This window comes from Helianthus annuus, chromosome 14, assembly GCF_002127325.2.
Source record: "Helianthus annuus cultivar XRQ/B chromosome 14, HanXRQr2.0-SUNRISE, whole genome shotgun sequence".
Lineage (NCBI taxonomy): Eukaryota > Viridiplantae > Streptophyta > Magnoliopsida > Asterales > Asteraceae > Helianthus > Helianthus annuus.
Window position 1 is genome coordinate 74,975,203 of NC_035446.2, and position 14,520 is coordinate 74,989,722.

Below are 14,520 nucleotides of genomic sequence, written 5' to 3' on the forward strand. Positions count from 1 at the left end.
TTATGTATAGAAATTCTGACAAAATCAGATATCAATAAGTAAAAAAAAATTTGTCATTGCGTTTTATGATGTATATGTTTCATCTCATTTTATTACTGAGTTTTATAATATCCATCATATTTATCAGTATGTTTTGGTTAATTGCGTTTTATCATACCAACAATATATTGTAATTGCGTTTTATACATGAACAATATAATTTAAATTGTATTTTTTGATTAATGCGTTTTATTGTAACATAGATCATAGAACAAATTAAACACGAAATGATGACAACACTAAGATTCCAAAAGGGATTTCAAAATCACATGACAGCTTTTTTTGGAAAGTTGCGTTTTATGATAACAGTATATTGTTATTCCGTTTTATAGATAGAACAATATACTTTAATATGTTTTTTTTTATTATTGCGTTTTATTGTAACACATATTAAACATAAAATTAAACAAGAAATTCAAGTAGATATAATAAACATTGCGTTATATAGATAATGATAGTTCTAAACAAAGATGATTTTTTCAAGCAACAAAAATAACAAAAATAACTAGCATGATCAGCTTCATGGATCAAAGTTTGTTTCTTCATCGGATGAAAACCCTAAGCTTCCATCAGGGATTTCTTCATCACTTTCAGATTCAACCCAAAGTTCAACCTGTGAGAGTACTGCGTTTTGAAGCTTCTCTGCAAATTTGCTAGCAGAGTTGTTGATGATTGGTATTTCGGATAACTGCTTCAAAAAACTTATATCCTCACTGGTAGATATGTCCTTTGGGTCATACATCTCCACCTCACCATCGTCCCAAGTCACTGAAACTTTGAAAGTTTCTTCAATGAACTCCCAAGATGTAACCTGGGCATCTTCAGTTTCTGTTTGATTCGGATTACCATATCTTTTGTGTAGAATTCTGAACAGTGCGGCTGTTTGATCTGTGTAACAAGAAGGTGGTATACCTATTTCGTTCATCCTTTTCAAAACATTTTCATTGCAGTTTTGAAGGACAGAAGCAACGGAATGGTATTTTATTTTTTTTCCATCAAGGAATTGAAGAAAGAAATTGCCTCTTTTAACCCACCAAACTGATAGTTGTTGATTATCCATTTTAGGGTTTGTGTGTGTTGGGTATTTTGGTGTTTTTTGGTGTATGATGAGAGAAATATGAAAATAGGTTAGGGTTTCTGTTCTTATATAATCTACTGGTAGAGGAATTTGAATCAATTTGTCTTAATAATAATAATGATTATTTTTTATTTTTTTCTTTTAATTGATATTTCCATCATATATACAGTATTTATATCAGGAATCTAAAAGGCTTTTTAAGGCTTTTGGTCTAATCATTTCTTGTCATTAAGATATCAGTTTATTTTATTTGTTTTTTGTATTTTATAAATTTAAAAAAAAAAATCAATGCGTTATAAATATATTGCGTTATATGTTTGGAAAAGAATAATTAGAAAAAATATTGCGTTTTATAGTTTTTAGCATTTTAATACATTGTAATAATTTAAAAAGACAATAGCATATATTAAAATGTTGCGTTTTATAAATTTTATATAATTGTATAAATTGTTTACAAAATAATGATTTAATATTTTTAAATGATACATATTGCGTTTTAAGATAACAAAAAAATAACTGATATTTTAAAATAAAAAACATTGCGTTTTATAGTAAGTAGCATTTTTAACTCAAAGTAACTAGCATGATCAAGAAAATAATGATTTATATAAAAACCAAGATAAATGAAAAAACATTGCGTTTTATAATAAGTATCATTTCAAAATCAAAGTAAACCAGCAAGAGCAAGCCTGTCTTTAATCCTATCTAAACTAGTTTCATAAGATTGTTTTTTAAGTTTCGCACTGAGGTCTCGAAACGTCTTTGAGTCTTCAATAACATAATCTCTTTGTTCGTTGATTTCGTGCAATAATATCTTTGCGATGAACTTTCTTCTTAAATCTTCAAGTTGTGCGGTCTGCTTGTTGACTGGTTTTTTGTTTTTAACCTTCTTGATATTTGCAGGTACTTCATATTCCACGTTAAACCCACAATCCCATTTTTCGACCGGTTCTCCTTTATAACATTCCATATGACGCATTGTGAATATACCACAATCAATGCCATTATGTTGTGTCCTCCATTTCATCTGCATTCTAACAGGGATTATTCCCTTTATATCATCTGCTTTTTCATGTCCAACAGATTTAAGGTAAGCTGCCAAAGCATCCCTCTATAGAAAAAAAAAACAAAAAACAAAACAAAAAGATTAGGTGGTTTATATTTGTGTTTTAAAAGGATAATTAAGAATACTTACTGTATTTTCAGGGACATTTCCATATTTAGATTCATTTGTTTCTTCTTTCGCACTGTTGTCAATGATGAATATTTGTTTCTCTTCAAGATTGAAAGATATAACAAAGAAATGCTGTATATGGAGAATCGGGACAAGGATAATTTTAAAATCCTTTATGCTTTTTAGCTTTGCACCTTTAAGAATTTTTTCTATGTTCATTGTGAATGCTTTTATCATCTTTCCTTTATTTTCAGATTCTTCCTTGTCACAATTTGGTAAAGCCTGTATAAAATAGAACAAATTAACATATTATTGCGTTTTATGAAGGTAAATAAACATAGAGCTGCGTTTTATGAAGTTAATAAAACATACAGCTGCGTTTTATAAAACATCATTCAAACAAAGAAATCATTGCGTTTTATTAAAGAAATAAAAATTCTATTGCGTTTTATAAAACATAATTCAATCAAACTTCAAAATTCTTCATTATACGAATAAGAAAAATTGCGTTTTAAATATCATACCAGCATTCGAATAGTACAGAAAAATCGTGGAGATTTGTTGTCTTTTGATCTTCTTTTTTCTTCTTCATTCAAAATATAAGACCAACAATTGATTACTTCTCCGGTGATTTCCAATCCTGGCCTCATTGTTTCAGCAGCATATCTATATAGAAATGCATGTTCTTTAATTTCAAAGAGAATATCCCTGCAAAAAAAATATAATAATAATAATTAAATTATAATATTTTGATTTTTGTTTTTTTGTTTTAGTGTATATAAATGAATTTTTACATCATTTCTCCTTTTGCATGGAACGCATATCCCGATATGTTGTTTTCGTGTGCTGTTCTTGATTCCTTCATTGCTACTTGTCTTAGATAATATGGTGAACAAAATACTTCAGGAACATTTTTCTCTCGATCTGGTCGTACCATCTTTGTGATTATTTCTTCTGTTTTGCTTATATCAGTTGTTGGTTGTTCTTGATGAACTGATTTTGCAGGTGTTTTATACTGATCTTCTTGTGGGTGTAGGAATGATGTGTTTTGAAGTAGATCACTGATTTCCTTTTCAGTATCCTGTTCTTCAATTCTATCAAACATTGTTTGTATTCCAGTAATTTGAACATCTTGTTCGATTGTTTTTTTTTCAGATTCCGCTTGAATTTCGGTTTGTTCACCGTGTCCAGTAGCATCAACTTCAACTTCATTTTCATCAACATTTGAAGACAACTGAGAAATTTTCAAATCAAAGGATGGTACCTCATCATCATTAAATTTCTTTAGATTTGATTTTTTTTCTTCTTCATCTGTCTTTTTGATAATCTCCAACATTAATGATGGAGTTTCTTCGCTAAATGATGATTTTACCATTGAAGGTTTTTCAATGTGTGTTTGCAGAACAGATGCAGGTTCATTCTCACTGATTGTTTCTGGATTGGATGATTGAACTAGAGGTGAGCTATCCTCATTGTGTTTTGTATCATCATCATTGCGTTTTACAATCAATGGTGTTGAAATGATTTGATTTTCAGTGTCTTCATTTTGGCTCAAATTTAGAAATCTTGATGGTGTTTCAATCATAGTTGAATCAATATTAACTTTCTGGTGCTTTTTTGCTTGATGGTGGAATTTTTCAATCAATGACACCCATTCGTTAACTTTGTTATGAAGAGCTTCACTCGTTGGATTTTCCTCCACAATCTCATCTATGCGTGATTGAATGCTTTCGAAAACTTCTTCAATTCCTTTAAAATGTTGATCCAAAGCAGTCACAAGATATTCTTCATGTGATTTTTTATCTTTAATGTTCTTCATATTTTCATCGCCACTTTTTGTTGAATGAATGTCAGAAAGACCTTCACTTTGATTTTGTGATGGTATGAAATTACGCAGTCGGCTTTGACTGTCTACCCACATTTTATCTTTATTTCCTACTGATGGTTTAATGAAGAATTGCCCCCATGATCCTCCACTTTCTGTATTTGTTTTCTCAGTTTCATTTGTTATAATTTGGCTGTTTTGAACATTCTCTTGATTCTCTTGATCAATCCAGTCTGTTGCAGCTTTAAGTAAGGAGATTGGTTGTTCTTCAGCATCGTCTTCATGTTTTTCTTCAGATTCATCTTCAAAAATTTCTTCGTTTTCATTCTCGGATTCACTTGGATAAACATAAAATTCATTCTTTTCATCTTTCTTTTTTTGTTTAGTCTTTCTGACTTTTTTAACTTTATCATTTACAAGACATCTGCCGTCATTTTGTGCAGCAATTTCCAATTCATCTTCAAATTCTTGTAATGTTGTAGAATCAATTTTATCAAGTGAGAACTCTTCAGTGTTTTCAGTATCATCAAATCCTTGTTTTTTGTATGCATATAGTATCTGTATGATTCATTGCGTTTTAGATAAATAATAAATTCATAATTTGTTGCGTTTTAAAATATAAATCATTGTAAACAAATTAAAAAAACTATTGTTTTGTAACTTTAAATATATTGCGTTTTACAAAAACATTGCGTTTTACTCAAGCAAAGAAGAGTTTTAAAGAAACAAATAACTTAAATAAACAAAAATGAAAGATAATTGCGTTTTAAAATATACATTGCGTTTTATAAAGTCTAGTTTTAAACAAACAAATAATATAAACAAGCAGCCTAAACAAGCATTCAGCAAATATGTAGCAATAATGAAAGATCAGATTTCATACCGCTAACAATGCAATAGGTCCATTGAAGAGCTTCTCATTTCCAGGCCATTGTCTTCTTGTACGCTTTAAAACGGTCAGCATATATTCACACCAATTAAAATTCTGGGTTTTTTTGTCACTTTTCATTGATGGCAGGAATCTTTGATTAACATTACTACTCTGCATTGCCTCCGCCATGATCGTAAAAAAAATAACCAAGAAATTCAGTTTGAACAATCTTCCAAGCTCATTTCTTGATTTTAAATAAGTAATCAAGTTGTGCGCATACATTCTTTGCAAAATATCTTTGGGGAATTGACCGCGCCAGAATTTAATTATAAGATCAGTGTCTTTTGGTCTCAGTTTTTCCACAATCTCTGTTTTTCCATTTGGTATTTGAAATACCTTTTGGATGAATTCAGCTGTGATCTTAATCTTTTCATCTCCAATATTTATCTCATCATTTTCAGCATCAAAGTTTTTTACCAGCCAATAACCGAATTTCCGTGGAACTGAATGCAGCTTGAATTTTAGTATGCTCTCAAACCCTATTTCTCTAACAACATTCCTTTGCTCTTTTGACAAACCTTCAATATAATCTTTTAGATTATTGACTGCACATCTAATGTTAATTTTTTTTCCGTCGTAATCATAATATGGTTGTTGTTCTGGTTGTTCTTTTGTTTTATCTTTCCTCTGTGATCTCTTTGGTTTTGATTCTGCCTTTTCCTTCTTTTGATTTTTTGTCAGGTTAACTCTTGGTTGTGGATCAACAAAATCATCATCTGATACAATGAATTGTGTTAAAAACATATATTTTTTTCATGAAATATGTTAAATGCGTTTTATGTTACCTGAATTTACTTGTTGTTGATTGGAAGTATGCAGAACAATTGCTCGACTAGATTTTTCATCCATTGAATCAGAAACTGTTTCTTCTGATGATTCTATCACCACTTTCTTTCTTCGCCTTTTTTGTTTTTCCTGTTGTTGTTTTTCCTCTTGTTTTTTAACTTTAAATAGAATAATGAAACAATGTCAATTAACAAATTTATGATAAAACGCATTAGCTAACACCATAAAGTTAAAAGCAGTGATTCACAGGTTTAAGATAAAACGCAATACTTTACATCATATTATTTAACAAACCAAATTAACATTACATAATCTCATTTGTTTTTTATGATTTATTAATGTAAAACGCATTAGTCAACAATGTCAATTAACAAATTTATGATAAAACTCTCTAGCTAACACCATAAAGATAAAAAGCAGTGATTCACACAGGTTTAAGATAAAACGCAATACTTTACATCATATTATTTAACACACCAAATTAACATTAAATAATCTCATTTTGTTTTTTATGATTTATTAATGTAAAACGCATTAGTCAACAATGTCAATTAAGAAATTAATGATAAAACGCATTAGCTAACACTATAAAGATAAAAAGCAGTAATTCACAGGTTTAAGATAAAACGCAATACTTTACATCATATTATTTAACACACCAAATTAACATTACATAATCTCATTTTGTTTTTTTATTTATATTAATATAAAACGCAATAGTTAACAACACATGTATCTCAGCAAATTCAAAGATAAAACGCAATGTAGTAAAATTCGATTACAATTATCATAATAATAATCTCATTGTTTCTGCAAATTTATTTAGGTAAAACGCATTAATTCACAATATATAAATCCCGTAAGAAGCATTAGTATCTTAGATCATAGTTTTAACATAAAACGCAATATAGTCTGTGGTAACAAAAATGTAAAGATAGGGGATAATATTACTCATTAACTATTTTTCGGAACGGATATGATATATTAGGTCTATTGTACTTCATAAAACGTAACATGAATTCAGTTAAAGAGCAAAAAATAGATAAATATACCATTGTCTGAAATATCTTTGCGTTTTCTAGTTCTTTGTTGTTTGATTGTTGATTTTCGGCTAATATTTTCTTGTTCATCAATGTTCTCTTCAGCTGTTGATGTTTTTCGCTTCTTTGATGATTTAGGGTTTTCAGAGACTGATTTGTTTTGAGTAACTCGAATGTAAACCTTCAAATTATCTCTCGACGACGCCATGAACTTCAATGGAGTATGATTTTCTCAAATTTCTGTATGTGTTTGATCGTTCAATGGAAGTGTAAAACGTAATGCACTTTGTTTCGAAGCGTTTCTGTGTATAATCAACGGCGGTTATTTTGAAATTTGACGATAATACCCCTGAAACTCCGGAGAGCGTGTTTAAATGACAGTTTTTAATTTGATTTTGATCTTGACCGTATATTGTGCAATTGGACGGTTATGATTACTTCCTATCCTTCCTAGCGAAATAAACTTCCTATTATATCTCCTCTTTAATATTCAATCTTATCCTACTTTAAATATAAAAAAATCCATTAGTTTTTTTAAATATTTTTTTTATTATATAAAATCATATTTATTAATATACGGCGGGTTTTAAGAATATAACTTTTATTATTATTTGGTAAACATTTTAAAAAAATAATATTTTATTATTTGATATATAAAATTCACTAGGTTATTGCCCCGTGTAATACACGGGGTGAATCATAATTATAATATGAAATAAAAAAAATGTTCGTAATTTGATCTAAGTATATATAATATAGAGTAATATGCACACCAAATACGAAATAAATATTGAAGTTTGTATAGCCATTCATAATAATATAATCTGTTATTTGTTTTAGGATTTGTCATAGGAACTTAAAATTTTGTACCACTACTAATATTTATTCTGACATTTTCTTGTTCAAAGGTAACGTGTCTGATTTTATCTGATAATAGATTATTCTGACGGGTTAATATTGGCATAATATTATATTTTCTGCCATCCAAATATAGTTTCCTCACTTTCGCTATCATTAACATTAATATAAGGTATGTTCGTATTCAAAGCTATAAACCAATATGAATTGTAAGAAATAATTACTTTTATCACAGTTAATAAGGAAACCAATAAAAACTAATGATAATGTAATATGTCCCATACCATTTGAAATGTCTGAAAAGGGACTTCTAGACAGATAAAAGTAATGTAATGAATAGACAAAAATTGAATGAATAAAACCAATTAACTATAATTGAGAAAATACTATGTATAGTGTAATACTTTACATGTACAATTGAACCAATAAAACATATATATAAGTGAAAAAATAAAAATAAAGTCATGAGACACCATACGACAACTAAGTAAATCTCAATTTAAAAAAAAAGGTTATGACATTCCGAATGTAAAGATACATTTCACAAACCTCTACATCTTAGTTACAATAGGAAAAAATATGTACGTTTTACCTTGTTTTAAAACACATATATCTAACTTATCTAAAAATACATGATGTTTTCTATGTGACATAGATAATATGCATATTACTTATTTGACATGGTAAACTTATCTAAAAAAACATGATGTTTTCTATGTGACATAGATAATATGCATAGCATATGAAGAGTAAAAAAATATACCTAGTATTTAGAATGAAGTGGAGTTTAATTCTAAATATTTGATGTAATATATTGAATATTAAATAATGATTTTTTATATTCTTAACAAAACTTTAATTATCACAAAAATCTAATTTGATTCTAGAAGGGAAAGTAAAACTTACGAAATTGATTAAATGGTTACTAATTTTATGGGTTTTTGTTTAATAATTTCAAATCAAAATTAAATCCATAAATTATAGATTAGATTTAAAACACATTTAAGACTTTAGATTCAATCAAAATAAAATTCTAATATAATATTTAAATCTTTTTAATTTAAAATTTAAAATTTATCTATAAATTATTGGTGCCCTCATTGAATGACATGTGTCCCAAATCAGGTTTCTTTTATTATATAGTATAGATTTATTCAACTCGTGTAATATACGGGTTATAACTTGCTAATAAATAAAACAAAATAAGACCCATTTTTCCAATTAATCTCCATCCCCATACACAAACAATGAACTCCAACGACTTCTGCAAAAACATACCAGACCTCGTATCATCATTCATCGACACCTTCGTTGACTTCACCGTCGCCGGAATCTTCTTACCGGACCCACCATCTCCACCCTTTTCTCAAACCACCTACCCTCCCCCTGACCGTCTGATCGCCGTCGGTGATCTCCACGGCGACCTCTCCAAAACCCAGCAAGCCCTCCGTCTGGCCGGCCTCATCGACGCCGGCGACCGGTGGTCTGGCGGCAGCGCCACCCTGGTTCAAGTCGGAGACGTCCTCGACCGCGGTGGTGAAGAACTTAAAATCCTTTACTTTCTGGAGAAACTTAAACGACAAGCGGTTAAAGATGGTGGGAATGTTATTACCATGAATGGGAATCATGAAATATTGAACGTTGATTGGAATTTCTATAGTACGGATCCGTCTGGGATGGAAGAATTCCGAAATTGGGCTTATTGGTATACTACAGGTAATATACTGACATTTTGATAAAGGGTGTCATGGGGTTATTCGGGTTTGGCATTTTTAAACTGTATTCGAATTCGAACGTCAAATAGTTCAAAATCGATTCGAATGCGAAAGTTCAAATTTGGGTAGATTCTAATTCACTTGAGTTATGAAAACAATAACTAATGTGTATATTTAATAAAAAAATATTTATTTGTTATAAAAAAAGTTTAAGAATTATCGGGTTGGTTTGGTTCGAATTCATAGATTCTGCTGTGCGGGGAGGACTTTTGCACGGAGCCTGTGATTTCGCAGGGCATATGGTTTTAAAAGAAATCCGATATATATATGTTAATTTTTTTTTTAAAATAGTAAACCGATACCAATTTCAAGTAATGCTCATTTACAAATCATTTTTTATGGTTAGACTTCAGAATTTAGTCCACTAGGTTAATTGAGCCTGTTACTAATTAAAAACGAAGTCTTAGATAATATAAATTGTGAAGAGTTGATCCATTAATTTGCTATGAAAAATGCAAGCTGCACGAATCATTGGTTAGCTATTAGTATATTAGTTATTACGGTATGTAATGTAACTCATTTGAATACTATAATTTTCTCAATTTTCGTAATTGCATTGTTTACCGAATACTACGGTTTTGTCATTTTCATAATTGCATTGTTTATCATTAAGGCACAAGGGCACATTTTTCGAGTTCGAACAGGGTATATGAATGAACACCCCAAATTCAAACTAATTTGGTTCGGTTTGGTTTTGGAGTGAGGAATAACCGAAACCAAACCGTAACTTTCAGTTTTAGAAAAAAGAAAACCGAACTGTTGGTTATTGGTTTGAGTCGGTTATTTCTATACGGTTATGTCTGTTTTTTTGGTCTCAGATTAACCATTTTTCTCACCCGTAGGTAACAATATGAAACGATTATGTGATGGATTAACGAAGCCTAAAGATATATACGATGGAATTCCTTCGAATTTCCCTGGAATTAAACAAGAATATTGGAGTGGATTCAGAGCTAGAATTGCTGCATTGAGACCAAAAGGTCCCATAGCTACAAGATTCTTATCTAAGAACTTAACTGTTCTTGTAGTTGGTGAATCTGTGTTTGCTCATGGTGGGCTTTTACCAGAACATGTTGATTATGGTTTAGAACAGATTAACATCGATGTTAGAGATTGGATCACAGGGTTAAAAGATAACATATCTTCGGATTTAGTTAGAGCAAGAAACTCAGTTGTTTGGCTGAGGAGATTTTCAAGGAAATCTGTTGAAGAGTGTGATTGCAGTATGCTGGAACATGCGCTTGCAACGATTCCAGGCACGAGAAGGATGATCATGGGGCATACTATTCAAACTAGTGGCATAAACACGGTTTGTGATGGTAAAGCCGTACGGATTGATGTGGGGATGTCGAAAGGCTGCATAAACGGGCTGCCTGAGGTTCTAGAGGTTAGTGGGAATTCCCATTTGAAGATCTTGACATCAAAGACGGTTTATGATTCTGATCGACAAGATTTGGTGATTCAAGAGCGGCATGGACCTCTGGAAATTCAAGTTAAGGCTTGATTTTTTTTTTTCAGATGTTATTGTTGGACTTTAAATCAATATGAAACACATGTAGCTTTAATTATGGTTAACTATTAATATTTATTTGTAACCGAACACACTTAAATTTGTGTAACCGAACACAACCTATTTAACCCATTTATCTAAACCAGTCAAACATGTTGATGGGTTATAATCAAGTTGTAAACATGTTTTAAACGGGTTGGCGGGTTAACCTGTTTAATTAACGGGTTGATGGGTCGACCTATATAACCTGTTTAATTTTACCGAAAAATTCCGAAATTTTTTATTTTGTAGTGTAAAATATTGAATTTTTAAGAGTCCGTCCCCCACCGATTTGGATTTTGAGAGTCCGGCCCCCACCGAGTTTTCGTTCAAGCTCCGTCACTGTTAATATAACCAAACGGATTAAACAACTCTACTTGAACACAACCAATTTAATCAAACGGGCTAAACAACTCAACATGAACATGACCCTTTTATTCAAACGGGTTAAACCACTTAACCTGAACACGACGTCACGACCTATTTATGGTTATTAAACGCGTTGGAAATGAGAACTCAAAACCTGATTATTTTCGGACCAACAACAAGGTATTGAGACATAAAAACACACTAAGAATTTCTTATCTTTCATTCCTTCAATGAAAAACAATACAATTCTTGTGCACTGCATATATGTAATCTTCCTTGAAAGCAATATAAGCTGCAAGCAAATGAATATTGCAAATTCACAAACCAAAAGCAACTACTAAACAGGAAACAAAGGACCATAAGCAATATGACAATATAATGAACCTATTGCTGATCACTTATTGAATCTTCAAACTCATCCTCTTCTTCTGCCAAAACCATTCTACTTAAAGGACTTGGACCAAGCCTTCTCCTTCTCTTGGCATTTCTTTTCCTTATAACTTCCATTTCGTTTCGCCTTCTTTCTTGCATCATTGCTTCCTCTTCGATCACAAATCTCCTCATCAAAACATCATCCGTTAACGACTTCCCTCTAAATATCCTCCTACCTCCTCCTGTGCTCAGTCTTGGAGGTGGGCGATCTTGAATACACGTTGGAAATGGTTTTGATCGCGGGTATGTGTTGCTTCTTCTAGGGGGCACCTCCGCTTGGAAAACCTCGGTGTAAGAAGATATAGGGACACATAGGCAAACGCGGGTGAATGAAGTGGCAACCTTTAAAGAAGTCGACTTTCTAAGCTTTTCTCTATTTGGGGTGTTGTTTCTTGTGGTGGTATACTTGGTGGATGTAGAAAGATTTTTCTTTAAGATCGGGTTTGGTGTAGGAATCTCGGTAGATTTTGGATTGGTCGTTTTCCATAGACTCGCAATCTCCATTGCTCTTTGATACCAAGGCTTCCTGTTACGACGTTTTGAGGATAACAATGAGAACATAGTTTTAAATGAGTACATATGAAAATTTTAACTTGTTTACTTGTCATTGGCTCGATTTCATTTGTTTTATAGGATAATTGCGTGTAACAAAAACGTACTTTCACATGTACCGCGCACGTTATTGTACATTCTAAATCATTGTACTTGTAAAATGTATTTTACCCTTTTGAGAGAAAAAACAGGTTGAGATTACAAAAGTGGAACACATTTTACATGTAGCATTACTAGGGTGGAACACATTTACAAGAATCTTGCATTGCACTCAACACTTGTTAAAAGTCAATTAATCAGATTGTGTAAAACAAGAGTTGCATAGCATAAATCAGTATATTTGTGAAGGTACATTGCTATTAAATTCTCTTATCCTTTTTAATCTCTAAAATGTCACAAAAATACCTATAAAGAGAACGGTTAGGCGTAAAAGTTGTATGGTCATACGACTATTGTAATACGACTGATGCATTAACAATTGTTATTAAGTCAACAACTTACACGGCCCAGAAACTAATATACACATGTTGATCCGTTACCTAGCCCATCCGGCCCGCTCATCTAAATGATAATAGTAATAACAATTGTTTGATTGCTTATACTTTAAATTTGGAATAACAAGTGTGTCAAAAGTTGTCTACAAAGCATAATTCTTCAGAAAAGAAAAGCAATACAAGCCCAAATGGGACCAGATGCTGGACAAAAGCATGATGCTGACCACACCCTTTGATTCAAGTATGCCCAAAATTTAAAAACTGTCAAATCATGAAAAAACTTTGAATAATCTTCAAAATTCAAAAAAGAATTATTTTGCTAGAATCAGGTGATGATTCTAGTAACCTTAAAACAACCTTAAAACATGTTGTATGCCACAAGATAAGCTTGATCACTTACAACAGACTAGGTAAAACGCAGCTTGCGTTGGACGCATGTCATATCCTAAGGGGTTAAAGACAGAAACCGGTGAATTATCTTATCTTTCCGGTTTCCGCCAAGAATCACACATAACATGTGTTTAAAGAATTGAAACAAGATGATGGTGATGATGATGAAACATACCTAGAGTTGTTCTTGGGATCCTGCATGAACAGATGAGCAATGATGTGCATGAAAGTGATGGATATGGTGGTGAAGAATGAGAGTAAATATGAAGGGAGTTCATGTACATTACAAATGATGAGGCTTTTTGGTACCTAAAATGATGAATATAGGTTGTCAAATAGACTCTTTTCTTTATTGATAGTTCATACCCCTCACCCCTTTTGCTTTGCCAGTGGCAGGCATGATTCCTACTGTGTGAGAGAGAGTTCAAAATTCAAAGGCAAAGTTGGGTTTCTTGCTTTTTTGTGAAATTACCAACATGCCCCTCATAAACTAACTTCTTTTTTTTTTTTTTTCCTTTTTTGAATATGGATCATATTCTATCACATTTTTAGATCTACATGTTGATATGTGATGAATGCTCACAAAATCACTTTTAGATCACACACCATGTAATAATCTTGAGTTCCCACTTTTGTATAATGATGTTCTTGCTTGTCACTTTAATAAACATAACATAATGGTGGATCAACATGCATTAACAAGGATCTAATCATGTCATTTTTTTTTTCCTTTTTTCTAGTTATACTTTTTACTAGGTAGCAAATTAAATCACGATTCACACTCAAACTTTAAATATTAGATGTTTGTTTCTTGAAAACGCCTTGTATTGTTCTATGTTCAGTTTCTTATTAAAATTCAGAGTATTTGATGATTCAGTCATAAACTTTTACTAAATTCACATGTGAATCCATGCACTTAATTCTTAGACCATGTGTAGTGGTAATGCCCCTACCCTTGGGCGTTTTGCATCATGTGACAGCCCAGTTAGCAATTGGGCATTATGGGGCCGTTTTTTTTTTTTTTTTCTAAAATGGGTGTAGTAGGGATATGGGCATTGTGGTGTAATAGAATTAAATAAAAAAACCATAAAAAATGTTATTGGACAAATGGTGCGTGGAAACAGGTGATTGGCCAAAACAATTGAAGCAGGGCGCTGAAAAAACGCCAAAAGCAATTTTTTTGAAAAAAACGCCCAGGGGGTGGTTTTTGGGCGTTGTTGGGGCAAAA

The 14,520-nt window shown here is 31.5% G+C and overlaps 2 protein-coding genes across 2 annotated transcripts; one reads left to right on the forward strand and one right to left on the reverse strand.

Annotated features, from left to right (window-relative positions):
• The first annotated feature begins 8,907 nt into the window (after positions 1 to 8,907).
• Positions 8,908 to 11,125, forward strand: LOC110884377 (shewanella-like protein phosphatase 2). Its single transcript, XM_022132088.2, has 2 exons — positions 8,908 to 9,447; positions 10,349 to 11,125. The coding sequence occupies exons 1-2, from the start codon at positions 8,979 to 8,981 to the stop codon at positions 11,008 to 11,010; spliced, it is 1,131 nt and encodes a 376-aa protein (XP_021987780.1). The 5' UTR covers positions 8,908 to 8,978; the 3' UTR covers positions 11,011 to 11,125.
• Positions 11,126 to 11,712: 587 nt separating this feature from the next.
• LOC110884378 lies at positions 11,713 to 13,733 on the reverse strand. The gene is made up of 2 exons (XM_022132089.2): positions 13,468 to 13,733; positions 11,713 to 12,382 (listed from the first exon to the last, which is right to left on the reverse strand). Exons 1-2 carry the CDS (start codon positions 13,515 to 13,517, stop codon positions 11,809 to 11,811), a joined length of 624 nt encoding a protein of 207 aa, XP_021987781.1. The 5' UTR covers positions 13,518 to 13,733; the 3' UTR covers positions 11,713 to 11,808.
• Positions 13,734 to 14,520: the final 787 nt, after the last annotated feature.